Raw genomic sequence first — 27,877 nt, 5'->3', positions numbered from 1 at the left:
GGACATAAGAGATTTTTGAACATTGTATGGGGGTGGGGGTAGAGCCCTGGGGTTATTGGGCTAGATTCTCAATACCTCCATAATCCTTTCTGCCTCCTTCAGACGCTTCTTCGCTTCCCTGGGGCCAGTCATTGGCTTAGCGCTGGAAGAGGCGGGAGTGGGAGTTGGAGTGCTGGGGGCGGAGGGGGCGGGGCTCATCTAGCCCAACCATCTTTTTTTTTTTAACTGATAAGTCAACAGGCCCAGTGAGGTTAATTAATTACCCGGTCATCCACCTAGTAAGCAACAGATGAACTTGGATTTGAGACAGAGTGCTCGAGGCTTCGCCGTGGACCAGAATCACATAGGGCCCAAGCCGGGCCGGCCCTCCCCGGGTCCCCCACGAGGAACGTTCACAGTCATCTGCAAGCAAACAGGCCGGTTTCCATAGCAACCTAGCTATTCCGCAGACCCTCTAGCCTCGCTCCTCTCTATGGTCTGGGGGCGGGGCGAAAGAAGAGCGCTGAGCGGGAGCCAGTAGAAAACGAAGACAGGCCATCGGACTCGGCGTCGCGGTTGCGCCGACAGGCTCGGAGGGTGCGGCTTGGAGCCGGAAGTAGACGGAAGTCGCTTGGGGGAGAGGAAAGCCGTGAACGGAAGCGGAAGCGGTCCTGTCCTCCTAGTCCTCGGTCTCGGGTTCCATTCCCCGCTGCTCCCCGCCTCCTGCCCGGCGCCATGAGTGGCAGTGGCGCGGACCCCGAAGTGGTCCCGGCCCCTGTCCCTGCTCCGCCGGGTCCGGCCCCTACTCCCACCCCGACCCCTGCTCCTGCCCAGACTCCAGCACCGGCGCCAGCTCCCGCCCCAGCCGAGAGCAAGGCCAGCCCTGCGGGAGGCGCCGGCCCCGGCCCTGGCCGGGGGGACACGTCCGACCGCCGGGCCTCGGGTGAGCGGGGAGTGCGGGGGGGAGCGAGCCAGGACCCTTATGGGGTGAGGAGAGCTGGAGGGAACTGGGGCTTTCAGTGGGAGGTGCAGCTTAAGGCATCGACGTCCCGAAAAATCGTGCCGACAAAAGCAGAACTGCCCTAGGATGGAAAGCTCCCGACCCCCGCTCCCCTCCAGGAGGTCCGCAGAGAGAAGCTGGCGGACCACTTGCCATCGTAGAAGATTCTTTTTCAGAGAGGACTGTCTGGATAGCGACCGAGGGCCCTTCTAGCCCTTGAGTCTCTGATGGTCCCTAAAAGGGTAGGGCAGGGGGGACGGCGAGCCTTCTGGGGCTCTGGGGGAACGAGGAAATGGAGGGTGAGGGGCTGAGAAGTTCGAGAGAAGAGGACCGAGTGTTACGAACTCCCAGGATCAGCCAGGACCACATCATTAGGTGGGAGTAGGGCGTCCTTTTGAACTCGATACTGGTTTCTTTGCCTAACATTCTTCTCCCTACTTCGCTCTCATTTGAAATTCCTGTAATATCTTCTCCCAGTCCCAGTATCTGCAGCTGGGGGTACTGCCCCCCCTGAAGGTGCCATGTCTAATGGGGTATATGTGCTACCTGGGGCTGCCAATGGAGAGGTCAAGCCTGTTGTGTCTAGTACACCCCTGGTGGACTTCCTCATGCAACTGGAAGACTACACACCCACAGTATGTATAACTACCAGTCAACCTTTTTTCAGTTTCCTACAAGCTTTTCCTGGCCAATCCATCGCCATTGCTCTCTATCGTTAATTTTTAGTTATGAGGTTCATCTTTCCATCAAGACTGTAAAAGCTTTGATAAGCAAAGCTATCTATATATCTATCTTTTCCTCTCATTTATCATATGGGTCATAGTCCATATAGCAAATAGCTATATTCTTCCCAAAGGTTCTTTTTTCTTTTCAGGATCATTTCAAGAGCTACCATCTATATGAGGCTTTTCCTGATTACTGATCACCCCTCTTCAACCCCTTTCTGTCTATAGATGTGTGTAAATGCACATACACCCCCCCCCCCCATTTGAAGCTAGGGACTGGTTTTGATTTTTTTTTCTTTGTATTCCAAGTGCCTGATACAGTATGTACTTAAAGATTACAAATTTGTTGCATTCTCAGATTCCAGATGCTGTTACTGGCTACTATCTGAACCGTGCTGGTTTTGAAGCCTCTGATCCCAGAATGTAAGTGATTTGGGACAGGAAATTGGTCCCCAGCATTTAGTGGGCATCTCTGGCTCCTTCCTGTACACTAAGTACAGACTTCATCTTGAGGGAGGGCTGGTTTTATCCCCACTTGCCAACTCCTTCTACCTTCCCAGTGTCCGGCTCATCTCCCTGGCAGCCCAGAAGTTCATCTCTGACATTGCCAATGATGCCCTACAGCACTGCAAGATGAAGGGCACTGCCTCAGGCAGCTCCAGGAGCAAGAGCAAAGTGAGTAGATTGGGACTAGGATGTATTAAGCACTCCCCTGGGGCTCTTGGTGGCATGTGGAACTTCAAAAGCTTTTTGCTGGTAGGCCTCTTTAACCCTGTGAAAGTCAGATTCACAGAAATTCAATCCAAATTGGTTAAATTATTTGCCTCAGGATGTGTAATGTGTTAGTGAAAGAACCAAGGCTCATACTATTGCTCTTTCAACTTTCTTTCCAAGGACCGAAAGTATACCTTGACCATGGAAGACCTGACGCCTGCACTCAGCGAATATGGCATTAATGTCAAGAAGCCACATTATTTCACCTAAGTTCACCTCTTCCCCCCCGGCTGGCCGGGGTGTGTGTGGGTGTGTACACATTTGTCCCATTCCTTCCTCTCCACCCACCCCCACACCAGCCTGTTTTCATAATAAACCTTTATTGTGATTGAGGCAGGTGGCTACTCCTCCCACATTGGGGAGACACCGAGAAGTGGGGCTTGGTGTGGTGTGAAACAAAGCTGAGCCATCTCCCATCCCCCCAAGGTTGGCAGATGGGGCAGGAGGGGTAGCCCCTAAAGCTGGGGGGAAGGGAAGGCTGAGGTGGCTGTACCGTTGCCAGGGGAGGGAGGGGCCCTGCTGCTAGGAGGGGGGGGGGATAGATTTCCCCAGTTCCTCCCGTAAGGCTCTATTTGTCCTGCATCTTTTCCAGGATGGGCACAATCATATCAAACTTGGGCCTCTTGGCTGGGTCCTCATTCATGCAGATCTTCATGAGTTTACACACATGTGGGGAGATACCTGGAGGAATGGTGGGTCGAAGGCCTTCCAGGGCAACCTACAACAAGCAAGAATCCCCAGATTCAGGACCTCTCTGTGTCCCATAAATCTGCTTCTACTTGCCCCTCCGTCCCAACATGTCCCCTGCATCCTCCAGACCTTCATGCCAATTTCCATGTTGGAGAGGTCAGCAAATGGTACCTCCCTTGTCACTAGTTCCCACAACAGCACCGCGAAGCTCCACATGTCTGCAGAACGACGATTAATCTCTTCTGGCTTCTTCTGCAGGGCTGGGTCAAGGGAGAGGATTGGTATAAGAACCCTGATTCTTTACCTGGCCCCTACCTCCCCACTACTAAGTCTATTGTCTGCCTTCATTTCCCCCCTACCCTCAGGAGCCACCCAGGCAGGGGCATACATGCGCCCTGGACACTGGAAGGAGAATTTCACGTCAGCCATGCTGATACGGGCAGTCATATCCTCGTCGATCTGAGGGAAAAGACAAAGGCTGTAGTGGGGAATCTGTGCTCAAGTGACAGTTGGCTTAGACCTCCCCATTACATTGTAGCCTTGAGCCTCACCATGACACTTCTGCTGTTAAGGGCGTGCCGGGGTATAAGAGGCTCCAGTGTGTGCAGGAAGGCCATGCCCCGTGCCATGTCCAGAGCAAACTTGACAGCTTGAGTCTGGTCAACAACAAAATCTGGGAGTAAAGTTCAGAGAAGGGAGGAGTTACCCCAAATCTAATCCCCAAAGCCCCTTTGCCTCAGACCAGACAGCTGGCTTCAGGCTCCTGTTCTTGCTCCCACCCTCTCCTGTCCACAACTCTAATCCCAGCCTTTTCTGGGCACAATGACAACTCACTGGTCCCTTCATGAAGTACGTTGTAGAGGGAGCCATAAGGCATCCAGTGGGTGATGAGAATGGGGTGGGGGGCAGGGGGTGCCTGACAGGCTCCCAACACAGGCAGTACGTTGGGGTGTGAGAAAATCCTGCAAAGACAAGACAATGAACATGTTGCTGTCCCTTCAATAACCCCCCCACTCCACCCATGTACCCAATTCCCCCACCTCAGTTTGGGATACTCCTCATTAAAGTCTCTGCTCTTCCTTGTACTCCAGTCACGAATCTTCAACATCTTGATAACGATGTCATTCCCCTGCCATCGCCCCTTCCACAGCTGGGTTGGGACAGGCAGGATCAGGTTAGGGATTAGGGCCAGGGAGGACAAGATCACAAAATTTGGAGCTGGAAGGGACTTCAAATCACCTCATCCAACCCCTTTGAGTTAATAGATGAGACTAAGACCTAGAGAGATCAGGTGATTGATACAGCCAAATAAGCAAAGCTGGAGCCAAACCCAGCGTCTCCTGGATCCAGGGCTTTCCCTCTATGTAGTGAACTAAGGAAAGGAATGATTAGAGGGGCAAGAGGAAGCACATCGTGAGATTATTAGCACAGCCAGGAGGCTTGGGCGGGGAGGATTGTGGTTAGGAGGGCAAGGCTAGGGCTGTTAGGGGATCTGGGCTTGGAACTAAGGGGTTCTTAAGGGTCTACAGGTCACCTCTCCTGACTGGTTCTCGTTGATTTTCACCACCATGTTGAGCTGCTTGAAGTCGATGCCTGAGTGTTTATTCAGGGTGCCGTTCCCTGAGAGGAGCGGGGTGTTAGATAGGGGAGCTATGTAAGGGTAGTTCCCTGAAGGGAAGTGGGGTTGGGGAAGGTATCCAGGGCCAGTCCTCTTTGAGGCTAGTGGGATTGGGGAGGTGTGGAGTGCACTGAGGAGTAGAATGGTAAGGCAGGTACATTGAGTTATTGGGTGTTAAAGAACAAGCCACTCCAAACTCACGGGGGCGAGTGCGTGTTGTCCCTTTCCAGAAGGTGTCTTTGTATGGTATGCGGCCCATTGGCTGGCCTAACTTCTCTGCACGTTCTGTGAAGGAAAATAATGAAGGGCACAGCCCCACAGGATGACAGGAAAGAGCCCCAACCTCTCTCCCCCCCCCATATACAGCCTCATAATGAAAGATCTTGGGGGTTGGAGATGAGAGTATAGGAAGTGAGGCTCACCTCGTAGGCTGTCACGAAGTGGGGCTTTGGCTTTGTCCACTGGCATCTCCCCATACTTGTTACAAATGCTGATCAGTGCCCCCCCAGCTACAAGGTCCTGGGGAAGGGAAGACGTGACCATAGTGGGCTATTGCCCGCCCCACTACATAAGTTTATACTTCCTTTGAAGATCAGGAATCTGATCCTAAGGGAAATGAGCGTAGTCCTCACCTCTGCCACTTGGTCCTGGCCCCAAAAGCAGGCATAATGAAGGGGCACATTCCCATGCTCATTCACTGCATTTATGTCAGCCTTGTATTGGAGCAACTGGGAATAAACACAAAGGACATTTATGCACCTTTAACTCAGTACCTCAAGCCCGCCCTCAGACAATTATCTTCTAGATGACCAGATAAGTATTGGCAGGTGGGTGTTCCGCATCCAGTGCCAAGGGCCAGACTTTCTCCTTTTCTCCCATTCCTCTAAGAGTCTGATATAGATGATATAAAGCCAGAGAGAGAAAAGATTGCCTACTTTCTGTACAATGTCCCGATGCCCATGGCTGGCTGCTAGGTGGAGGGGGGTATCATCACCCCTGTTCATCACGTTGATTCGGGCCCCCCTCATGATCAGCATTTCAACTACAGCAGATCGACCCTCTCGGCAGGCCCAGTGCAAAGGAGAGAAACCATGGTCATCCCTAGGAGGTGGGAATAAACAAGGCCATAACTCATTTCTACATTGTCTAAAGTTTTATGGAGTACTTTCAGCCCCTACCCTGAGAAGTGGGTTGTGGAAGTAGAATCAATCCCATGTTAAAGATAATTTAAGGTCACAGCATAGTTAAGGGTTGGTGTGATGGGTAGAATAGAAAACGACTGGAATCCTAATATGTCTCTTTCTAGCTGATGCTGGACATATAACCCCGGACAAGTCATCTAAGTTCTCTGAGTCTCCGTTTCCTAATCTCTAAAATGGAAAAAATTTGTACAGAGAAGCAAAGAAAACACTTTGTAAAACTAAAATTCTACATAAACACGAGGGTTTTTTTTTAATGGGGGTTAGGTGGGGATGGGGCTTAGTGGCAGAACAAAAAACTGGCAGAAATGAGACATCAGGATCTGTTGGCTAGAAGAGGACAACAGTCACCAGAACTGGAGAATCCTTAAGCGTTCTGGAAAAACTCTGGGGACGGAGGGGGAAGTCAGAAGCTGCTGGGGGGTGGGGCCTGCCTCCAGCACAGAGCCTCTGGTCAAATAGCCATAAAAGGAAATTCCCACAAGGTCTGGGGGTAGGAAGGCTACCCAAGCAGAGTGAAGAGGCAGGACTGGGGTGGGGCAAGGGCTCCAGGAGGAATGGGCACTGGCTAGTCTGAGGAGGAGGGGTGTGGCTGAGCCTGGAGGGTTTGGGTCATTTCCCAGAGGGGTGGAGCAGAGGCTCTAGTTAGTGCAGCTATTCCGCTAGTCTCTTCTGCTTCTTTCAGCCACAAATGTGGCTGAACCCTGAGGTTCTGAGACTGCTCAGGTCTAGTTTATACTTGACCCACAATTTCCTCTAAAACAGCCTGACAACTGGCCTCCCCCACCCACTTTATGATGTTGAATGATAAGGAACTTAATATTTCTACTGCATCTTCCAGGATGCTCTAATTATTCATTTTCCTTACAGCAGAGCCCTATGCCCCATTTCACAGGTCAGCTTTTCCAACCCTCTTCTCTACCCAGCCAAACCCTATAATATTCCAGATGAGGTCCAACAAAGCAAAGGCCAAGATTTGGCTTCCCTCTTCATTAATCTTCAACAGGATTGTCATAGCCTTGCTCTCACCATCACCCAAGAGAATGCACTCCTACAATCCAGAACTTTGAAATTCTTCTATCTCACCTTAATATCCTATCCTATGTCTCCCTGTGCCTTTACTCGTGCCAAACTTAGCTTCTTCTAATCACTATGCTATAGAGCAATGCTGGAAGAAGTCACATAACTGTGCTGCTTGGGATGACTACATTATTGTATCATCTAATCTCAATTGGGCCTGACTGACTCCACTTAACTTCCTCCTTTTGGCCCTGGCCCAAATCTCTTTTCCTTATGTCCTCCACCCCCCATGCTGATGACCTAGTCTGAGGAAACAGAAGTCCTTTGTGTGGGCTCCATTTCCCCTCTTTTTCTACAACTCAAAAACCCCTTAATACCAGCCCCTATTCACCCCCTTTTCCTCTAGGTCAACCCCTCTAACTTGTGCCTTTGACTTCATCCCCGTCATCACCAGCAGTGCTCCACCAGCCCCCTTATTCCCCCATAAGCCTCCATCTCCTTCCCCATTCCTAATCTTCAATCTCTACCTATATAGCTCATTCTTCCCTACTGCCTACAAAAATGCTCCCTACCCTAAATAAACAATTTATTTGGCTATGGCATTCCCTCAAGCTATCATCCTTTATCTTTCTTCCTTTTCATAAAAATATTCTTTTTTTTTTTTTAAAAAAAGGGCATCTACACTCCTTTCCTCTAAAATCTCTCCTCAACTCATTCCAAACTGGCTTCTGATCCCACCACTAGACTGAAAATGCTCTCTCCAAGGTTACCAAAGATATATTAATTACTAAAACCAAATGGTTCTTTTTTCTTTTTTGTGGGGCAATGAGGGTTAAGTGACTTTCCCAGGGTCACACAGCTAGTACGTGTCAAGTGTTTGAAGCTGGATTTGAACTCAGGTCCTCCAGAATCCAGGGCTGGTGCTCTATCCACTGCACCACCTAGCTGCCCCAAATGGTTATTTTGCAATCATGATCTTTCACCTCCAGACAATGTTTAATGCTGCTGACCAAATCCTTCCTCAATATTTTCTCTCCTGGTTCTCTACCTGTCCGTGTGGCCATTCTTTCTCATTCTCCTTTGCTGAATCAGCATTTAGGTTTGGCTCCCTAAACTTAGGTGGGCCCCATGGCTTTGACCTTGCCCCTTTCTTCTTTCTCTCTATCCTTTCTTGGTGACTGCATCAGCTCCCACATGTCCAATTATCATTTCTATGCAGATGATTCTAAGATCATTATATCTAGACTTAGTGTCTCAAGCTGAATTCGTTCCTAAATCCTAAACCATTTATTAGATGCTTCTAATAAGATGTTCCACAGGAATCTCAACCTAAACATGTCCAAAATGGAACTCAACTCTCTTCCCAAACTCATTCATTTTGACTTCCCTATTTCTGTTCCTCTCAGTCACCTTAATTCAAACACTCTGGAGTCCATTTTTGATTCTTCACTCTTCCTCACCTACCATAGCTAATCAATCAGTTTCCAAGTCTTGTGAGATTTCACCTCCACAATATTTCTCACACCTGTCCCCTTCCTTCCATTCACACGAGCACCACCCTTCTTTAGCCCCTCATTATCTCTTGCCAGGATTACTGCAAAAGACTCCTAATTGGGCCTTTTCTATCCATAGCCTCCAAATTGTTTCTAAGATGCAGGTCTGACCCTATCATTCCTCCCATCAAGTTTTAGTGCTTCGACTGCCACTACGATATAACACTTCTGTTTTTATTTATAAAACTCTTGTCAATGAAGTTCCAATCTATACAGACTGACTTCCCATTACTCTCCCTTGCTTCATTTTCAGGCAAACTGGATTGTTATTTTCCAAATTTGACATCCCATCTCGAGCCTTTATGCCCTTACACACAGGCTTATCCCCCATGAGAGCGATGAACTCCTTCCTCACACAGACCTCCTAGAACTTCTGGCTTCTTTTCAGGCTCAGCTCAAGTGCTATTTGGTAAAACAGGTCTTTCCTCATCCCCATCCAGTCATTAGTATCAGTGCTCTTCCCAATCACTTTATATTCCCTTTGGATTGTTGTGTATACATGTTGCATCTACCCCCTCTCCCAATGGAATGGAAGCTCCTTGGAAGGAAGGGTTGTTTCATTTTTATCTTTGTCCTACCACTGTGTGGCAAAGGGTAAGTGTTTAATAAAATGTGTGTTGAATGACTGCCTCTGAAAGAGACTTGGGAAGCAGTCAGCATTTTTAGTTGCATTGTCACATTAACTCATGTTCAACATGTATTCCACTTAAACCTCCAGGATTTTTCCACAGGAATTGTTAAACTGCACATTCACAACCTGGGATTTTGCAATTAAAGTTTTTAATGCAAAAATAAGACTAGATACTTTAACATCCCCATTGCCTGACCATTGCTTCATAGGATGATTTGGGGGCCTGATTGTGTTGTCCAGTTTTTTAGCTATCACTTCTAGTTTCATGTCATCTACAAATAGGATAAACATGCCATCTAGGCCTCTATTCAAGGCAATAATGAAAATGTTGAGCAGGAAAGTCAACAATATGCCTGGGTCAATTCACTAGAGACTTCCCACCAAGCTGACACTGAGCCACTATCCTTTGGGTCTCAATCTGCCTAATTCTCCTAGCACAGAGTCTAGACAACTAGAGGCTAGAGCTCACAACTCTGTATCTTACAAACACAGAATAAAACACTGCCAAAGGCTATGCTGAAATCCAGTTGTACTATATCTACCACTATAGTAATCCTGGCAAAAAGTGAAATATAGAATCAAAGATTTAAGACCATAGAAATGAATATTTAGTCCAAGATCTCCATGTGATCTCTTCTGAATTTCCTAGCACTTTCATGTTCTGCCTTTCAGAGTTCTGTGTACAGGGACCTCATCTCCCCTACCATCTATCTTAGGTCCTAATGGAAAGAACTGGGGTCTTCATCTTATTCAGCTGTACCAGGAACCCAGGCCCTGAAACCCTATTCCAGTGTTTTCATCAAACATATTCTACTTCCAATGTATGTTTTTCCAGTCCTGTTGTGGACGTCCTGTCTCTCCTTTATTTTTTCTGCAGAACAAAACATCCCACCCAATATCACCAGTCCCCTCCATATGACCCAGTCTTAGGACAAGATATGGATCAGAGAAACTAAATCCTACATACCCTGCCCACGAAAAGGACAAGACAGAGCTGGGGACTAGATACCAACAATACACGTTATTATGCCAAGGTTTCCTGAGCCTTGCTTGCCCTGCCCAGCCACACCTCCTCTCTTACTTTCCCTTCAAATCCTCTCACCCCTGGTTCAAGTCGTTTTCTGTGTTGTCCAGCCACAAACGAACAGCCACAGCATTGCCCTCCCGGCACTGGGTGAAAATGTCGTCCATGATGGCAGCTCCTTGGGGCCCTGGGTAGTCAGGAGGATAGGGGGAGAGGCACTAATCAATGTGGGCAAAGGTTATCAGAGCTTACCCCCAAAAGAGAGGAGCTAGTCATCCCCTTAACCTTCCCTCCCACATTATGTCCAAGTTGGTCACCCTCCCACCTAAGTACTGTATCTTACCAGATCATCTTTCTTGCCTGGGTTGTTCAAGACCCCTCATCAGCAGTTGCCAAGAGGAAGGTCGCACTCTTGGGATATTCATATCTAGGTACAACCCCCCATCCCATCCTTCGCGCTCTCTCTCTCTCTCTCTCTCTCTCTCTCTCTCTCTCTCTCTCTCTCTCTCTCTCACTCACTCACTCACTCTCTGCTACTTGGTCCCTAACAACACACAGTCAGAGAAACCCCTCCCCAGCCATAAGAACCTAGACTGGAGGTGCAGAAAGTGTCTGAGCTACAGAAGGAACGTTTTTCAACATTTCCCTTACCCACCCTTTAATTTATGCATTGTCTCCAAACAAGTGCCCGAAGTGTGCAGATAAGCCTCTAACCTCTCCACCAAGTCCTCCCGGGCTCCACCAGCCAAGCTAGAGTGTGTGTCTCGGGAGGACCGGGTGGGCCAAGGCGCGGAGGCTCCACGCGAGAAGTTTGTCCCCCAGGGGATAAATTCTCTTCTGCCATAGCAACTCAACGGACAGTAAACTAAGAAGCTGCTATCTGCGTGGGTGTTGGGAGTGCCCACAGACGGAAAACCACAACACCATCCAAGCTGAGTAGGGGAAGAAGCCCCTCGGGCAGCAAAAAGACCGCTGTCGGTGCTGGGCGTTGTCCCCTTCCCCACCCCGGAGACACCCCCACCCCAACAAGGGTGGTGGTGGGGGAGGGAGGCACCGGCGCATACGGTCCCTAACCCCGCCTGACAGCGGAGGGGCCCGAAGCCCAGAGAGAGTCAAGACCGACCCTGGATCACACAGAGACCCGACCGCAGCACTGGGACTAGATACGGGACTCCTCCCGCCCTCTCTCCAGGCCCGCGGAGCGCAGGCAGCTCCCTCTCACCCTCGGGTCTCAATTTCCTACTCCGTAAAATGGGCTCATGGCCCCTCCCCCCCGCAGCGGCTAGTGCAGGCCTGCACGATTCCTTACCAGGGCTCCAGGGGCCAGGTCCAACCGCTCCTGCCTCCTGCTCCGGTCGCAACCTCCTCCGCTAGCCCTGCCACACCCGCCTCGGAGCCCGGCCCGGTCTGGCCCCGCCCCTCGTTACGCTGCCTCTCTGGGCGCCCACAGCTTCCTCTCGCTGGTTCCCGGCGGGCGGAGCGGCCGCTCTGGGCGCTCACATCCTCCTCTCGCTGGTCCGCGGCTGCTCTGTGAGTGCTCATCCCGGTTGGTACCTGGCTGGCGGCGGCGGCACACGTGGTCTCGGCACCCCATGTTCGAGGAGCCCGAGTGGGCCGAGGAGCCCCCGGCCCCGGCCGCCCGCGTGCCCCAGCTCCCGTGCGCTCGGGTCGGGCCGGGGCCCCGTGCCAAGGTGAGTGTTTGTTCAGAGCGTTGTCGGTGATACCTGTCCCTCTGTCGTGGGCCCCAAGGTTCATGTGAGCTCCATGGCTGTGTGTCCTACTCACTTTGTTTGCATGACACCCTCTCCCTCCTGTCGTAGGCTGCAGGGTTCTTGGGACCCAGTGTCCGTGTGTCCTAACCCTTCTTTTGTTGTGGGCCCCAGGACTCGCGGAGCCCTAGTGTTCGTATGATCCACCCCACGTGTCGTGTCCGTATGACCCACACCTCTGTTCTAAGTACCCCAGTATTCGGCCAGAGGAGGAGGGAGCAGCTTTACCCTGGGGCTGCTCGTTCTAACTCATCCCGGTCTGCTGTGTGCCAGGACCTGTTCTAGTGGCTGGGGGTAGGGGGCGGGGAACGGGGGATAGGTCCTCTTCACGTCTGGGTTTGGTCTATCCCTAATTTAGGAGCTAAGTGTTGGTGGAAGTTCCCGGGGGTCGTAGATAGGAAGAAGGATCTCTAGGAAAGTGGGCATGAAAAGTGACAATTTCTACCTGAAATCGACATTTTCCTGGAAGGAGGAAAGGGGATATTGTGGGTAGATGGGGAAGAAGATGAGGAGGAAGTCATCCTATAGGAGGTAACAACTGAGTTGAGTCTTTGTTTTTCTTTGTACTTCCATCTTTCGGGTGATATCATGACTTGCAGTGAATTGGATTTAAGTGAGGGAGGTCTTTGTGAAGTCACCAACCTCAATCTCTCTTCCAGAGCCATTTGGGTCCAGTGGCAAGATATATATCAGAACAACTGGAGATGGCCCGGATGTTTGAGGCAGTTTGGGTTGTGACTTGCTCAGGGTCACACAGCTAGTGTCTGAGGGGAAATTTGAACTCAGGTTCTCCCAACTTCAAGGCCAGTGCTCTATCCATTGCCACCTCACTGCCCCCAGCTAAGTGTTAAAGTTAAGAAAGGTTCCCAGGAGTCTTAAGAAGAAGGAGTGCATTCCTATCTGGGCAGGGGAAACCTGTGCTAATGTTAATTCACTGAAGCTGGAGACAAGACATATATGACCAGTGAAAATGTAGTTTATGTGAAATTGGCAGAAATAAGAGGCTAAGATAGGTTGGGGTCAGATTGTTCATGACTTTAGATGCCATGCTGAGGAGTTTGAATTTTATTCTGGAAGCAGTAGGGAACCCTTGAAGATTTTTGATCAGCAAAATAAGAGATAGAACGTGTGAAAAATTAATGAGAAAAAAAGACTGAAGGCATAGTTAAGAGGTTTGACAACAGTCCTAGGGAGCCATGATGAGGACCAGAATTAGGTGGTGGTTCTGAGAGCAGAGGTGACAGTCATAGTCACGGGACATGATGAAATAACCTAGGGAAACAGAGTAGAGAGAAAAGAGAAGTGGATCCAGGACCAAAGGTGGTAGTTATAGCCATGGGGCTGGTGAGGTCACCTAGGGAGAAAGTATAGAAAGACAGATTTGGGAGCTCTCATAATTAGGAGGCACAACATGGATCTTAGGAGTCTCAGGAGAATGAGTGATTGGACAAAGAAGAAGAGATTAATGCACACTATCCAGAAAGATGGTAGACTTGGCTAGGGGAGGATTTTATTCAGATAAGAAAAATGTAAAATGAACTGAAGCTAGAATTAAAAGATGCTGAAAAAGATTAGGAGGAATTTTTTTTTTAAATGACCAATCTGGAGGATATAATAAGAAGCTCAAATATATAATAGAACCAAGAACAGATTTAATTGAATTAAGGCAAAATTGAAAACAACACAGAAGAGGAAAAAACTGGCTTAAAAAATAATGCAACTGGAAGGAGTTGGAAGCCAGGACAATGTAAGTGACAAGCTAAGAAGACAAGTCAAGACACAGTGATCTCTGGATCACTGACATTCTGGAACATATAGAAAAAGGGAAGAATTCAATGGCTTCATTTCCAAGAAACAATTCAAGAAAACTTTTCAGAATTTAAAAAAATAAGGCGACTTAGAATAGGCAAGAATTCATAGAACCCTTATAAAAAGCAGCTTATAACTCAACTTTCCCAGACATCAACATGACAATTAAAGTCCTGCCATACTCCTAGGAGGTAAGATAACATGAATCTGCAATGACTCTAGTGACTTTCTCCACCATCATTGACATCTCAGGAATAGAAGTGCAGATGGTAGGTTGTAGGGGTGACTCAGATGTGCAGGAACAGCAGAAAGACCAGGGATTCAAAAGGAGAAGGCCATGGTGTGTGGAATGGAATTACACTCTGGAGCCCCGATTATTAAGAAAGGGAAAGGAGGCCAGTATAAGTGGGAATGATCCAGGATAATAGGGAGGGATTGGGGGGTGTGGAGATCATGCTAAAATAGAAGATGAAGATACGATATGAGGACTCAGAACCCCAAGACTGGCAAGATTGTATCAGGACCCAAGGAAATTTAGAAGTTAGTGCTAAATGATTTGGAGTGGGGGATAACAGCTTGGAAAGAGGGGGGGAAGACTTCCTGGAGGAGGATGCAGCTACTTGAACTTGGCTTTGAAAGATGATTAGTGGGGGCAGCTAGATGGCTCAGTGAATAAAGCACTGGACCTGGATTCAGGAGGATCTGAGTTCAAATTCGGTCTCAGACACTTGACACTAGTTGTGTGACCCTGGCCAAGTCACTTAACCCTCATTGCCCTACCTCCCCCTCAAAAAAAAACCCCAAAACCTGGGCCAGGTCACATTGCCTCAGTTGGTCTCAGTATCCTCTTCTATAAAATTAGGAGGTTTGACTAAGGGCATTGGTTTTGAAGTCATAGGACCTTGGTTCAAATCCTGTCTCTCCCTTTTTATGTTTGTGACCTCAGGCAAGTCACTTAGCCTTTCCAGGTCTCTGTTTCCCAATCTTTAAAATCAGAGGATTAGACTAGATGGCCAGAGGTCTGATGTCCAATGAAACCTCCAGCTCTCAATCCATGATTCTGTGCCTAAGTCAGGGAAGAGGAAGGAGTCATCCCTTCATGTGTAAGAACCCCACTCTGATGTCTGAACAGAGTCACAGGCTCCAGCCTTTCTTCTTTCTTTTTTTATCAAGAACTTAACAAACACAACTGTTTTAAAAGACAATGAGGACTAGATATTAAATTGTAAAGTTATGTATGGTTTTTTAAATGTTGTATATTAAATTTTTAAAATGTTTCATTGATTGCAAGCGTTTCTCTCCAGACTTCTTTCATATTATTTCCCCATACACTGTACATTCTGGCTAGACTGACCTACTTCCTATTACTTATGCCTAGCATTCCATCTCCTACATGTGAGCTTTTGCACAGGTTGCCTGTCCCAGCGCCTGGGATGTTTTTTACTCTTCACCACCATCTTTTGGAGACTCAGCTCAAGTGCTAGCTCCTACCTAAAGATTTTCTTGATCCAGCCTCCTCTGCCCCCAGTTGTTAGTGCTTCCTCTTAAAAGATAACTTTGTGTTTGCTTTGTATATATACTTGCTTACCTTCTAAGTTTTATCCCCATCCTCTCCCCCTCCCCAGTAGGATATAACATTTGTAAGGGCCAAATTTAGTATGGGGAGAGTTAATTGGGTAGTTCACTGTAATATTGGGATTCAGAAAATAATGAGGGACCTCTAGGTCTAAAGTTTCTTCTTCCAAACTGCCTTTATTATTATTTTTTTTTTCTTCTTGTGGGGCTATGGGGGTTAAGTGACTTGCCCAGGGTCACACAGCTAGTCAAGTGTCTGAGGCCGGATTTGAACTCAGGTACTCCTGAATCCAGGGCCGGTGCTTTAATCCACTGCGCTATCTAGCTGCCCCTCCAAACTGCCTTTTTAGTTATTTCTTCCAGGCTAATAAGAAAGGAGATTAACAGCCTCTTTTCCATAAACAAATCAGGTTTTATTAATGGGAATAAAATATATAACAAAGGTGAAGTTAATAAAGCTGGGGACAAGGGAATAGGGGAAGAGAAAAATGGATAAGCTCCCTGGCTTTAGCAAAGACTGACTCGATGCCCAAACTTGCTTCCAGCTGGCCTCGTTTCTGTTAATGCACCACCTGGGGTCCATAGTTTCTATGGGAGTCAGCTGTGCAGCCCCCTCTCCAGTCTGCTCTCAGAAGCTCACCAACAGGAAAGAGAAGGCTCCCAGCCTCAGAGTTATCTCCCTCCCCCAAAAGGGAGGTCCTTCAAGCTGGATGGCTGAGAGAGTGGTTCCCTCTGCTGACATCATCATTATACATCACTCAGGGTAGGCCGGGTGTGGCCTAAATCTAATCATCCCAAGTAGGTACTTAGTTGGTTTCTCAAACAATACTAAATCAATCAGGTGGGACCCCGGGTGTCTGCCAGATTCCATTATTTTATCACACCTTGATGGCAGGCAATGGTTTGATTTTTGTCTTTGTATTCCTACTGATGACCACAGGGCCCTATACATAGTAGGTGTCTAATAAATACTTCTTGTCAAACTGAATTAATGAGATCAGTCTTTAGTTCCTGAGGCTCCTGCTTTTCTCAGGGAGTAGGAATAGAGCTAGGCACACAGAGCTGGGTGCAGGGGACTGAGGCCCCATTGCACAAAGGGAAGTGGATGTCCTTCTATCTGTCTCTTAACTCTTTGTCCTTCCCCCAGGGCTTCAGCCGCCAGCGTCTCCAAGCTACATTACAGGTACTACAGGCTGAAGCACTGCCTTGCCAGCTCCCTAGCCAAGGGGACAATGGCTGCAACTCGGATTCTGACTCTGGGGAGCGGAAAAGAAAAAAGAGGAAGAAGGTCCCTAAACAGGCTCCACTTATAGAAGAAAACTCGGAGCTACCAGTCCAGCGAGTGAAAACTAAAAAGGAAGACAGCAAAGGTATGGGAGGAATTTCCCAATTAGTTGTATTTGGTCTTTCCTTTTCATTCCAAATAGTAATAATGGTGCTATAATGGATCTGAGATCTCATCAATATGGGTACTTCCTCCAGTGGTACAGATTGCAACTCATACATTCTTATCCTTTGTGATATACATTTGCCTGTTCATCAGTCTTTCATAGAGGGTCCACTTAGTTCACCTCATGTGGCATTAAGTAGAGTATGGCTTCAAGCAATAAGGGAGTCATCCTCTCTCTGTCCTTTGCCCTGGTCAGACTTCATGCCAGATGAGAAGAAAAAACCCAGAACAGTCACACAAGTAGTCTTTCAGAGTAGTTAGATTTGTCCTGTTTGGCCCCAGAAAATCGAACTTGGAGTGGTGGGTGGAAGTTGCTGAGAAGCAAATTTAGTTTTGATATTAGAAAGGAAAAATTTCCTAATGCTTAGACCTATACAAAAATAGAATAGACTTTTCCCCTCTCCAAAAGAAGTACATTCTGCCTCATTGAGGATCTTCACAAAGAGGCTAGATGACTGATTTATTGTTGGGTATAGTATAAAGGGAATTTCTTTCATATATGGGTTGACTAGATCAAGATTTCCATCCAAGTTCATGGAATCCCAGACATCTTATCCCCATCCCCATCCTGTCCTCCTCCCCAGTAGAATGTAACCTTGTTGGCAGGCAGTTGTTTGACTTTTGTCTTTGTATCCCAATTGATGACCACAGGGCCTCCCTTGTTCATAGGAGGTCTAATAAATACTTATTGTCAAACTGAATCAATAAGTACAGTCCCTAGTTCCTGGGACTCCTGCTTTTCTCAATGGGAGCAGGGATAGACCTAAATACATAGAGCTGGGTATAAGGGCCAGAGGCCCATTTACACAAAGGGAAGTAGATTTCCTTCTGTCTCTTAACCTTTGTCCTTCCCCTAAGGCCTCAACCATCAACTACATTATAGCAGCCCCTGGGCTGTATTTCTCTCTTCACTCTGGCTAAATGACTATACTCAAATAATTAACTAAGTAATGCTTCTGATATTAAATTTCCTGAATATTTTTTATGCTACATTTTGTGCATGTCATTGTTGGTAATCCAGGGTAGGCTACTTAGAGTTACTAGGCTTCTCCCCATTCTGCTCTTGGTTGAGGGGGAGGGGGGGTTAGGGTCAGAATTTGGTTCTTTAGGGATTGCAGTGTTCTATGATCATAACAGCCCTATAGCATCTCTAGGAACATATCGGTGTTGAAAAAGATAGGATACGGAGTCCTAGAGCTGTGAGAGATCAGTGAAATCACTGCATGCGTGATTTACCAGTTGAAATTCAACCTATTCTCTTCCTCTTATTAAATTCTAGAACCACCTTATTTGTGCATTTGCAGTATCTAGTACAGATTTTATTATACACACACATGTATACTGATGGAATGGCTACCATCCAGCTCCATGTTATGGTCTACACCAGAGGTGTCAAATTCAAACTCCTTCCTGTAGCCTGAACCATATAAAAATGTAATTGGGAAATGTTTAACAAAATAAATTAAAATGCAACATAGATTATGTTAGTTTGTGGTTTTCTAAGTCATTTTGTCACCAGGAGGGATCCATTTCTATTTGAGTTTGACCCTGATGTGTAGACAATAAGCATTCTTCATCCATTTTGTTCTTCCTATGTAGGTTGTTAGACTGATCTTTTTTTCAGTGCCTATGAGTGTCATTAACATTAAAGAAGCTCTATATTATTATGAGCCTTCGTGTAATAAGCTTTAGAAATAAGAACATCTGGAAAATCTCCCATCTATTGGGAATTCCTATGTCGCATTTAACCTATTGAGGAATTATATATAATCTTTTTTTAAAAATTAATTTTATTTATTTGTTACATTTTTAAGTTCTGAACTGTCTCCTTCCCCATCCTACACTAAAGAAGGCCACCCTTTAACACAGATATATTTGTTTGTATGTATGTATGTATATGTGAAACCATACTATGCATACTTGTATTTCTCAGTTCTTTTTTTGGAGGTGGTTAGTATCTTCCTTCATAGGTCCTTTGTAGTTGATCTGAGTATTTTTAATATTCAGAATAACTTAGTTGTTCACAGTTATTCTTCAAATGATATTCTTGTTACTGTATTGGTTCTATGATATTTAAAAAAAAATTATTGAGGCAGCTAGGTGGCACGGTGGGTAGAGCACCGACTCTGGATTCAGGAGGACCTGAGTTCAAATCCAGCCTCAGCCACTTGACACTTACTTGCTATGTGACCCTGGGCAAGTCACTTAACCCCAATTGCCTCACCAAAATAAAAATTTAAAAAATGCTTGCTGATTGATAAAAAAAAAAATTATTTTCTAACAGATCCTCCTTCTCGCCTGCCTATTCCCCCCCCTCCAACCTCTACCTTATTGAAATTCCGAGGAAAAAAAACCCTCTGTTATAAACACGCATAATCAAACAAAATAAATTTCCTCATTGGTCATGTTAAAAAAATATGGCTCAGTCTGCACTCTGGGTCCATCCCCTTTTCTGTCAGAAGGTAGGCACCATGAGTCCTTTGGAATTGTCTAGTCACTATGTTGATAAGAGTTCCCAAGTCTTTCAAACTAGTCTGTCTTTACAATATCATTGTTATTTCATAAATTGTTCTCCTAGTTCTGTTCACCTCACTCTTCATCATTTGTCTTCCCAGTTTCTATGAAACTCTTCATCATTTCTTAGAGCACAATGGTATTTCCTCACATTCACATAACATAACTTATTCAGTCATTCCCCAACTCTGATGGATACCCCCTCAGTTTTCAGTCCTTTGCAAACACAAAAAAACTGCTTATAAATATTCTTGAACTTAATAATCTGTTTCTTCTTTCTTTGATCTCTTGAGGGTCTAGCTTCAGTAGTGGTATTGCTAGTTTAATAACTTTTTGGCAGTAGTTCTAAATTGCTTTCCACAATGGCCGAACCAGTTCACAGCCCCACCAACAGTACATTAATGTAAATTAACATTAAAGCACCCGTTTTCCCACAGCCCCCTCCAACATTTGCCTTTTTCCTTTTTTGTCAGCTCTGCCAATCTGATGTGAGGTAGAACCTCAAAGTTCTTACAATTTTCGTTTCTCTTTTAGTGACTGAGAGCATTTTTGAAAATATGGAATTAGCCTCAGGCTCCCCTCCCCCGGGGGGGGGGATTTTAACTATCTGGACATGTACTGGAACTTGCTTTTTTGCCAAAAGCAGAGCAGTTGACATAAAGAGTATAAGATTCTTGAGGGCAAGAACTCAAGGGGGCAGAGAGAGAAGGTCACTATTGTAAATGTTAAAATTAGCCCCATCACTGCTCTGTTTTCCCTCTCTGCTGTGCCCTATCATGTCCCCTATCATACCGCTTTACTAGACTTGTGGTCTATTCTCAAATTTGTCATCTGTTTCCTCCATCTGGCTGTCCAGTCTATGGTATTCGCCAACCAGTTTCTTTCTTGGGACTCCATGCATTAGTTTTCATAAATATTACACAGAAAACTTTCTGCCTTTTTTTTTTTTTTAGTGAGGCAATTGGGGTTCAGTGACTTGCCCAAGGTCACACAGCTGAGCTAGTAAGTGTTAAGTGTCTGAGGCCGGATTTGAACTCAGGTACTCCTGACTCCAGGGCCAGTGCTCTATCCACTACGCCACCTAGCTGCCCCCATTTTTTTTTTTTTAATTCTACACAAGTGAACAATCTTCTTGATGTTTTCCTACCCATTCTTTTCCTTTTGAGCCCCTTCTATCACTGCATTCCAGGTACCAGTGACATCCCAGCAAGTCTCAAAGACACTTTTGAAGTACTATTTACCTTTCCCATTTACAAGCTTCAGTTTTCCTTGTTTATAAGCCCTACTCCTGTTATCAGTGCATATGTCTCTGAATCTAGGAGTATTGCATCTACTCCTCTTTCTCATTATTGCTTCCTGTGAATTCCTTGGCCTCTCCACTGATATCCTTTAGTTCTGTTATACTCGATGCCTTCTCTGGGATCTGGACTTCTCATTCTTGGAAGCAATCCGTCTCTGAGCTGGAGAACGGTTGGGGTGACTTTAAGGGTCTTTAGGTTCAGGAGCCCCTACCAATAAAAAGCCCTCCAAAATTTTACCTGCTGCAGGCTCTGGAGCCCCAGAGAATGGTGATCTGGCCCCTGTGCTTCCCCAGAATGACGTAAGCCTCAGAAGGACCTCCCTGGGCCCAAAAGAAGATGGGAATGACAAAGAACCCAGGCTAAGCCGGAAACAATGGAGAAACCGCCAGAAGAACAAACGGAGACAGAAGAATAAGTTTCTGCCCCCAAAGCCACAGAGCGTTACAGTTCCTGAGGAGGAAATCTCCCCTGTGCTTACAGGGGAGTGTGAGGCAGAGTTGGAAGCAGAGGAGCCAGGTGCATCTCTGGACCGGGGTGGGATTCTACGGGCAAAGATGAAGCAGCGTCTTGAGGGAGCACGTTTCCGCTTCATCAATGAGCAGCTTTATTCTGTGACCAGCAGTGCTGCAAGCCACATATTCCAAGAAGACCCTGAGGCCTTTGAGCTCTATCATCGTGGCTTTCAGAACCAAATAAAGCGATGGCCCTTGAAGCCTGTGGACCTAATCGTGAAACACTTGAAACAGCGGTGAGCAAGGGAGGGACCCCTTAAAAAGCAAAGGAGGATGGCACAGGTTGGGAAGGAATATCTGAGAGAGGTGGCATAGGGCTGATGAGAGGTGAAGAGGTTCCAGGCAGGTGGTGGGGGTGGGAGGGGTGAGATGGCAAATAACTGGTATGTTGTGTGTAGGGGGACGTTATGTAAGTAAAGACCAGGCCAGTAACATGACTGGTCACAGGAAATCATGTTAGGTGGGGGATATGGTCCAGATGACTAGGATTGATACTGAGATAGGCCTCTGACTATTGCCTCTTCGTCTCTGTAGGCCAGCATCCCTGGTTGTGGCAGATTTTGGTTGTGGGGACTGTCGCCTTGCCTCTAGTGTCAGGAACACTGTTCACTGCTTTGACCTGGCTGCACTGGACCCCCGTGTCACAGTCTGTGACATGGCCCAGGTGAGATCCCAGTTCTCCGAATCTTTACTTCACCATCCAAATTCTTAACTTCTAATAGAAGATATCTCCTTCCCCTCACCTGTCCCCAGAAACCTTTACTTTCTCATAAATGTCTTCAACTTCATTTAAGGTGTCACTTTCCTGTGTCAGCTCTTACTCCCTCTTATAAACCTTCACCTCCTCATGTTAGACCTACCCTCCCACAAGAAAGTCACGCGAGGTTTTATTTAACCCTGATCTTACCTCCATAATCCCTCACTTTATCCATGAAGGCTTTCCCTGCCCCTGGAAATCATCAGTTCATTCCTTGAGCCTTCATGTTTCCCTGGAAACCCTTACTTCCATAGGTATAAGCATCTTTTGAGCGCCCACATTTCCTTTCATAGGGGATTCATGTTTCTGCTTGAGGTAATAGGGCCTAGTTTTCATAATTTCACCTTCCCCTCCAGGTGCCCCTCAAGAATGAGTCTGTGGACATTGCTGTTTTCTGCCTTTCGTTGATGGGAACAAACCTGAGCGACTTCCTGAAGGAGGCAAACCGAGTGTTGAAACCAGGGTATGAGGGCCTCTGGGAGCTGGGGGTCTGTGTGAAGAATCCCTTCTCCTCACTGTCTGCCTTGCTCTGCCACTCCCCCCACTGCACCCCACCCAGTCACAGTTCCCCCAGTCAAACAGCATCATAGCATCTAGTTCTACCTGTACCTGAGGAAGAATCCCCTCTTTACCCTTCCTTCTAAGGCATCATTCAGCTTCCTCTTGAATGCATCTGTGAAGAAGCCCTTTCCATGTTTAGAAAGTGCTAGTTTTTAGAAAACTATTTCCTGAAGGAATAGCTCTTCAGCATCCATTTACTGCTTGGAGTTTGTACTTGGGCCTGGGCAGAGCAAATCCTCTTCCCTGTGACAGTTCTGCATACATCTGACAAGGGTTTCTGTTTCCTTCTGCCGATCCACATATGATGTTCTTTCTAGTTTCCTCACCAGCCTGGTCACACTCTGGACATACTTCAGTTGGTGTCCTTCCTAAATTGTGTCACTCAGAAGTGAACACAGTGTTAAGGTTTTGATGTGATTGGGCCTAGTAGGACATTAATGTAGTAGGTGACAGATTTAGTCAAGAAGGGCTGTTGAGATGATCAAATTCAACCTCTTTTTATAGATAAGGGAATTACTCGGCCTTTTTTTTTTTGGTAGTTTATTTTATTTTTTTTATTATTTTATTATTTTCCAGTTACATATTACATATAAGGATAGCTTTCAACATTTGTTTTCACTGGATTTTTAGTTCCAAATTTTTTTTCTCCCTCCTCCCCAAGATGGAAAGCAGTCTGATATAGGTTGTATATGTACAATCACATTAAACATATTTCTACATTAGTCATCTTAGTCTGCCCTTTTTTTTTTTTTTTTGGTGAGGCAATTGGGGTTAAGTGACTTGCCCAGGGTCACACAGCTAGTAAGTGTCAAGTGTCTGGGGCTGGATTTGAACTCAGGTACTCCTGAATCCAGGGCTGGTGCTTTATTCACTGCGCCACCTAGCTGCCCTAGTCTGCCTTTCTTAATGCAGCTTGCAATCACATTAGCTTTCCCACTACAATGCCAAGGTCTTTTCATATGATTTCTTACCTATACGTCACCAGTCCTATACTTATATGGGGGGATTTTTGAACTTTCAAATGTATTACTTTACATCTGTCCCTCTTAAGTTTCATTTTATTAGGTTCAGACTATTTTTCTAGCTGACAGAGGTCTCTTTGGATCTTAACTCAGTAATTCAGTGTGTTGGCTATCTCTACTCATTTCATGTCATATGTAAATCTGATCAATGTGTTACCTAGCCTTTATCTAAAGCACTGACAAAAAAATATTGACTAGCACAGGACCAAAGAGCAGGTCCCTTGAGCATTCCACCTGAGAACCCCACTTGTTCCCATGGACATTTTAAGTTGTTCAAGCAGTTTGGAATCTACTGAACTATACTATCACCCAGCTTAAAGTTTTCCATTTTATCCATAAGACTGTAGGGAAAGAAAGAACTTATTAAATGCCATGTGAAATTGGGAGAGGCAGATGTGTCAAGACTGGATTTGGATTCAAACCTTAATAGGTCACATCACTTCCCTGAGCCTCAGTCTGTAAAGTGAGGAAGTTAGACTTCTGTGACCTTTAAGGGTCTTTCAACTCTAAAAGCCTAAGGCTGTGGCTTTCCCCGATTAAACTAGTAACCTGGTCAAAAAGAAAATGTGGTTAGTCTGACATGATTTGGGAAAAATAACATTCAGGGTTAGAGGTAGAACAGACCATAGAGATCAAGTGGTCCAAACCCCCCCTCATTTTACAGTTGGAAAAACTGAGGTTAAGGAGAAGAAGTGACTTGCCTAAGATCATACAGATAGAACTAGGATTAGGTCCCAGAGCTTCTGCCTTCAAGACCATTATACTTTTCACTTCCCCAGTCTGTTTCTCATATATTTTCATCATCCCAGTCATTCCAAGAAGTGTTCTATTCCTTGATCTTCCTTTTGCTCCCAGGTAAAGTTTAAAAAGCCATGTTGTCATACCTAGCATTCATCACTAGCTTCAGCTCATACCAAACATTAATACACCTGAAATTTTTCTTATGCAATTATGCCACTCAGGAATCTGCCATTGTGTTACATAATGAGGGAGGATGGAGTCCAGATGGCAGAGTGAAAGGTCACAACTGCCAAATGTGCCCCAAAACTCTACTACAAAATGGCCACAGAAAACTTCAAACAGAATTCTGAGCAGGAATGCCTCAAGAAAAGGTTGCAGTGAATCATTTTTCCAGCCCAGGGCAGCTTAGGAAAACAGAAAGAGAAGTCTGCAGACATTGAGGTTGGAACTGGCTGATACTGTGGCATGGTGGGAGTGACAGGTGCTCTGGGGCAGCAGCAGTGCCCACGGACAATAAGGAGACAGAATACCTGGTCAGAAAGAAATCCCAGGGGACTCTTGTAGTAACCCTGGGCAAAGAAAGCATCAGGTGTCATTTGGCAGCTCTATTACCCATTATCCAGTTCAGGGTTGAAGTTTTTTAGGGTGGAGAAGAGAGGTCACAATCATGAGAAAGCCGGGGACCTACCTAATAAGAAAGATTTTTTAAAAGAGCAAAATGATTTTAAAAATCAAATAAGAGCAAGAGGGAAAAACAGGGAAAAGAAGTGAGAGTAATATAAGAAAATTGTGAAAAGAATAATGACTTTTTGGTAAAAGGCACAAAAAAAAATGGAAGAAAATAACTCCTTAAAAATCATAATTGGCCAAATGGTAAAAGAGATACAAATCCTCACTGAAGAAAAGAACTCCTTAAAAATTAGAATTGGTCGTTGAAGATTCCATGAGACCTCAAGAAACAATAAAACAATGTCAAAAGAATGAACAAAAATAGAAAAAAAAGTGAAATATCTCATAGGAATCTACCCTTGCTTCCAACTTTCATCTCTGCATGTACTTTTGTTTTGTTTTGTTTTTGGGTTTTGTGTTTTTTGGCAGGGCAATGAGGGTTAAGTGACTTGCCCAGGGTCACACAGCAATACATGTCAAATGTCTGAGGCTGGATTTGAACTCAGGTCCTCCTGACTCCAGGGCCAGTGCTTTATCCACTGTGCCACCTAGCTGCCCCCTCTGAGTGTACTTTTGGGTTTTTGGGGGTTTTTTTGCAGGGCAGTAAGGGTTAAGTGACTTGCCCAGGGTCACACAGCTAGTAAGTATCAAGTGTCTGAGACTGGATTTGAACTCAGGTCCTCCTGAATCCAAGGCCAGTGCTTTATCCACTGCGCCACCTAGCTGCCCCCTGCATGTACTTTTAAAACAGACATTGGTTGATGACCTGTGCATCCACTTTGGTCTTGGTAGGTTGTTTCCCATTTTCTTCATCTTGGGAATCATTTGTGTGTTTGTGTTATCAGAATTCTATTCTTCAGTATCTCCTGATGCTCTTGGGTCAGCTTTCCTTGTAGAATCTTCAGGTCATAGGATCCCATCTGTCCTTCAAAAGCTGCTTCAGAAGTATGCTGTTTTTTACCACACTGCTGTAGATCTATGCTACTTAAGGTAAATCAGTTTTTCAGCCTAATTTTTGGCAGAGAAAAAGCTCTAGCAAATATACAGATAGTTGAAATCCCCTATCATTACTATATCATGTTTCTGTGCCAGGCCTGTAATCTCTTTGCCCAAGTACCCTGACAACAATTTTGCTTTTATTTCTTCCTTTATTACTCTTTATCCAGATACTTTCCACCATGCTTCCCTGATCTAGTTTCTTGATTTGCTTATGTGAGTGCATACACTGATAGTTTTCTCTATCACACTCTCTCTCTCTCTCTCTCACACACACACACACACATGCATGAGCTCACATACACTTTCTCATCTATTCCATTCATTTGAATATGCTACTGTGTTTTGTACCCCTCTGCCCTATCCGACTCTGTCATGATTCCTTCCTTCTTTCATCTTCTTTATTTCCCTTACAGAGGCCTGTTGAAAGTGGCAGAGGTAGCCAGCCGGTTTGTGGATATGAGGAGTTTCTTGGGAGCCTTAGCCCAGCTGGGCTTCAAGCTTGTCTCCAAGGTAACAGGAATGTCCCTCTTTCTCCCAGCCCCACCCATCACCCCACTCCTAACCTCCTGCTCCCTCCCCCCCCCCAAATTCATGCAGATATGCTGGTTAGGCACTGCCACAGGATTTCAGCCATGTCTACATCCATCCTGAGCCTGTGTCCTATGGGTTAGACAGTGAGAATTTTTGGTGTGGAAAGCATATGAAGGAATAATAGTCACTGACTCAGTTGCCCACCCCCTTTGTAGAAATTATAATTGTTGGCCCCTGAAGAATTGGTGACTAGGGAAGAGAGTCCCCACCTCATGGCAGTGACTGATTGATGGAGTCCCTTTCCCACCCTGTCCCCCTCCATCCCACCCCAGTAGCTAGAGGATGTGAAGAGGGCCGTAGGAGAAGTTAATACTCAGTTCTCTATGTGATCCATCTCCTCTCCTTCCAGGATCTAACCAACAGCTACTTCTACCTGTTAGACTTCCACAAGATAGGACCTCCCAAGGCTCAGGGTCCCCTTCAAGGCCTGACTTTGAGGCCATGTCTGTACAAGCGCCGATGACCCAGGCTGGCTCCTTTCTGCCTCCATCCTGCCTGAGGCATCATGACTCAGCTACTATTATGGCCCAACCATGAAGGACCCTTGACAGTGCAGAAGCTCGTGCAGGGGAGCACTGTGATAGGACATGGACCAGGGCAGCAGGTGAGCGCTCCGTGCGAAGGCTAAGCTGACTTGTATGGAAGCAACAGGGTGGAGAGATCTAAGAGGGAATCCATAGACATGGGTTCAAGCCCTGACTTGGGGCCCTGGCAACCTATAAGACCAATAAACTTCATCTCTCCTCATAAATGCAATAAGAAATGGGAGTTAGGTGAGATCTGAGAGCCAGCCTGCTCCAAACTCTAAGAGTGGAGATGGGAAAGATGCATGCCAGCCTCTGTCCAGCTTTCCATGTCTCATTGAAGAAATAAACTTGTGGCGTTTGACTCCTGACTCTTTTGTAACCCCCATCCTAGCCCCTTTTCTGACTTTTTGTGTAATCCATGGTTTCAGCAAGTTTCAAGCCTCCCTAGAATGAAACAGAAACAGAAATAGACCTAGATGAACTGCCTGTGTGAGATGCAGCCACTTTGTGGGCTAAGTAGGCAGGAAGGATAGATAGGTCTATAGAGAATGTCCTTGATCAGTGGCCATGACTAGAAATCACTGACCCAGAACATGGAGAACAAGTTTCAGAGGTATGCTGACTGTCACATATCAAAGAATACTTTACTAATAGGAGAGGCAGAATCCAAGAACATCGTAGATGCTTTTTAAAAAAGGTGTATTGATTACTTTTTTAATATCAGTCGTTTCTGAATATATCCAGCTCCCTAACTTCTAGCAAAAGGAAAAAATACTGAGTAAAATTCACTAGCTCTTCAGACACTCTGCCAGCATTTCCATCCTCGTACCCCCTTTCCACCAAAAGGAAAAAGGTGCATCTCTTCCT

The 27,877-nt window shown here is 46.1% G+C and overlaps 3 protein-coding genes across 4 annotated transcripts; 2 read left to right on the top strand and 1 right to left on the bottom strand.

Annotated features, from left to right (window-relative positions):
• Positions 1 to 603: 603 nt before the first annotated feature.
• TAF10 (TATA-box binding protein associated factor 10) lies at positions 604 to 4,258 on the top strand. Its single transcript, XM_043992627.1, has 6 exons — positions 604 to 922; positions 1,457 to 1,614; positions 2,063 to 2,127; positions 2,265 to 2,379; positions 2,599 to 2,727; positions 3,071 to 4,258. Exons 1-5 carry the CDS (start codon positions 715 to 717, stop codon positions 2,686 to 2,688), a joined length of 636 nt encoding a protein of 211 aa, XP_043848562.1. The 5' UTR covers positions 604 to 714; the 3' UTR covers positions 2,689 to 2,727; positions 3,071 to 4,258.
• ILK (integrin linked kinase) lies at positions 2,780 to 11,629 on the bottom strand. 2 transcript variants are annotated; one of them, XM_043992626.1, is made up of 13 exons: positions 11,523 to 11,629; positions 10,292 to 10,400; positions 5,722 to 5,887; positions 5,419 to 5,514; positions 5,209 to 5,305; positions 4,988 to 5,071; positions 4,703 to 4,788; positions 4,209 to 4,318; positions 4,003 to 4,130; positions 3,720 to 3,841; positions 3,528 to 3,627; positions 3,298 to 3,428; positions 2,780 to 3,196 (listed from the first exon to the last, which is right to left on the bottom strand). In XM_043992626.1, exons 2-13 carry the CDS (start codon positions 10,378 to 10,380, stop codon positions 3,047 to 3,049), a joined length of 1,359 nt encoding a protein of 452 aa, XP_043848561.1. In that variant the 5' UTR covers positions 10,381 to 10,400; positions 11,523 to 11,629; the 3' UTR covers positions 2,780 to 3,046. The 2 variants fall into 2 exon arrangements, with proteins under 2 accessions (XP_043848561.1, XP_043848560.1); XM_043992625.1 differs by having other exon boundaries at positions 2,780 to 3,428.
• Positions 10,379 to 26,869, top strand: RRP8 (ribosomal RNA processing 8). Its single transcript, XM_043993815.1, has 6 exons — positions 10,379 to 10,384; positions 10,940 to 11,022; positions 11,526 to 11,904; positions 16,514 to 16,736; positions 26,306 to 26,402; positions 26,833 to 26,869. Exons 1-5 carry the CDS (start codon positions 10,379 to 10,381, stop codon positions 26,314 to 26,316), a joined length of 702 nt encoding a protein of 233 aa, XP_043849750.1. The 3' UTR covers positions 26,317 to 26,402; positions 26,833 to 26,869.
• The last annotated feature ends 1,008 nt before the right edge of the window (positions 26,870 to 27,877 follow it).

The sequence above is a fragment of the Dromiciops gliroides genome, chromosome 3 (assembly GCF_019393635.1).
Source record: "Dromiciops gliroides isolate mDroGli1 chromosome 3, mDroGli1.pri, whole genome shotgun sequence".
In the NCBI taxonomy this organism is placed as follows: Eukaryota; Metazoa; Chordata; class Mammalia; order Microbiotheria; family Microbiotheriidae; genus Dromiciops; species Dromiciops gliroides.
This window is presented reverse-complemented; position numbering and strand designations above follow the sequence as displayed.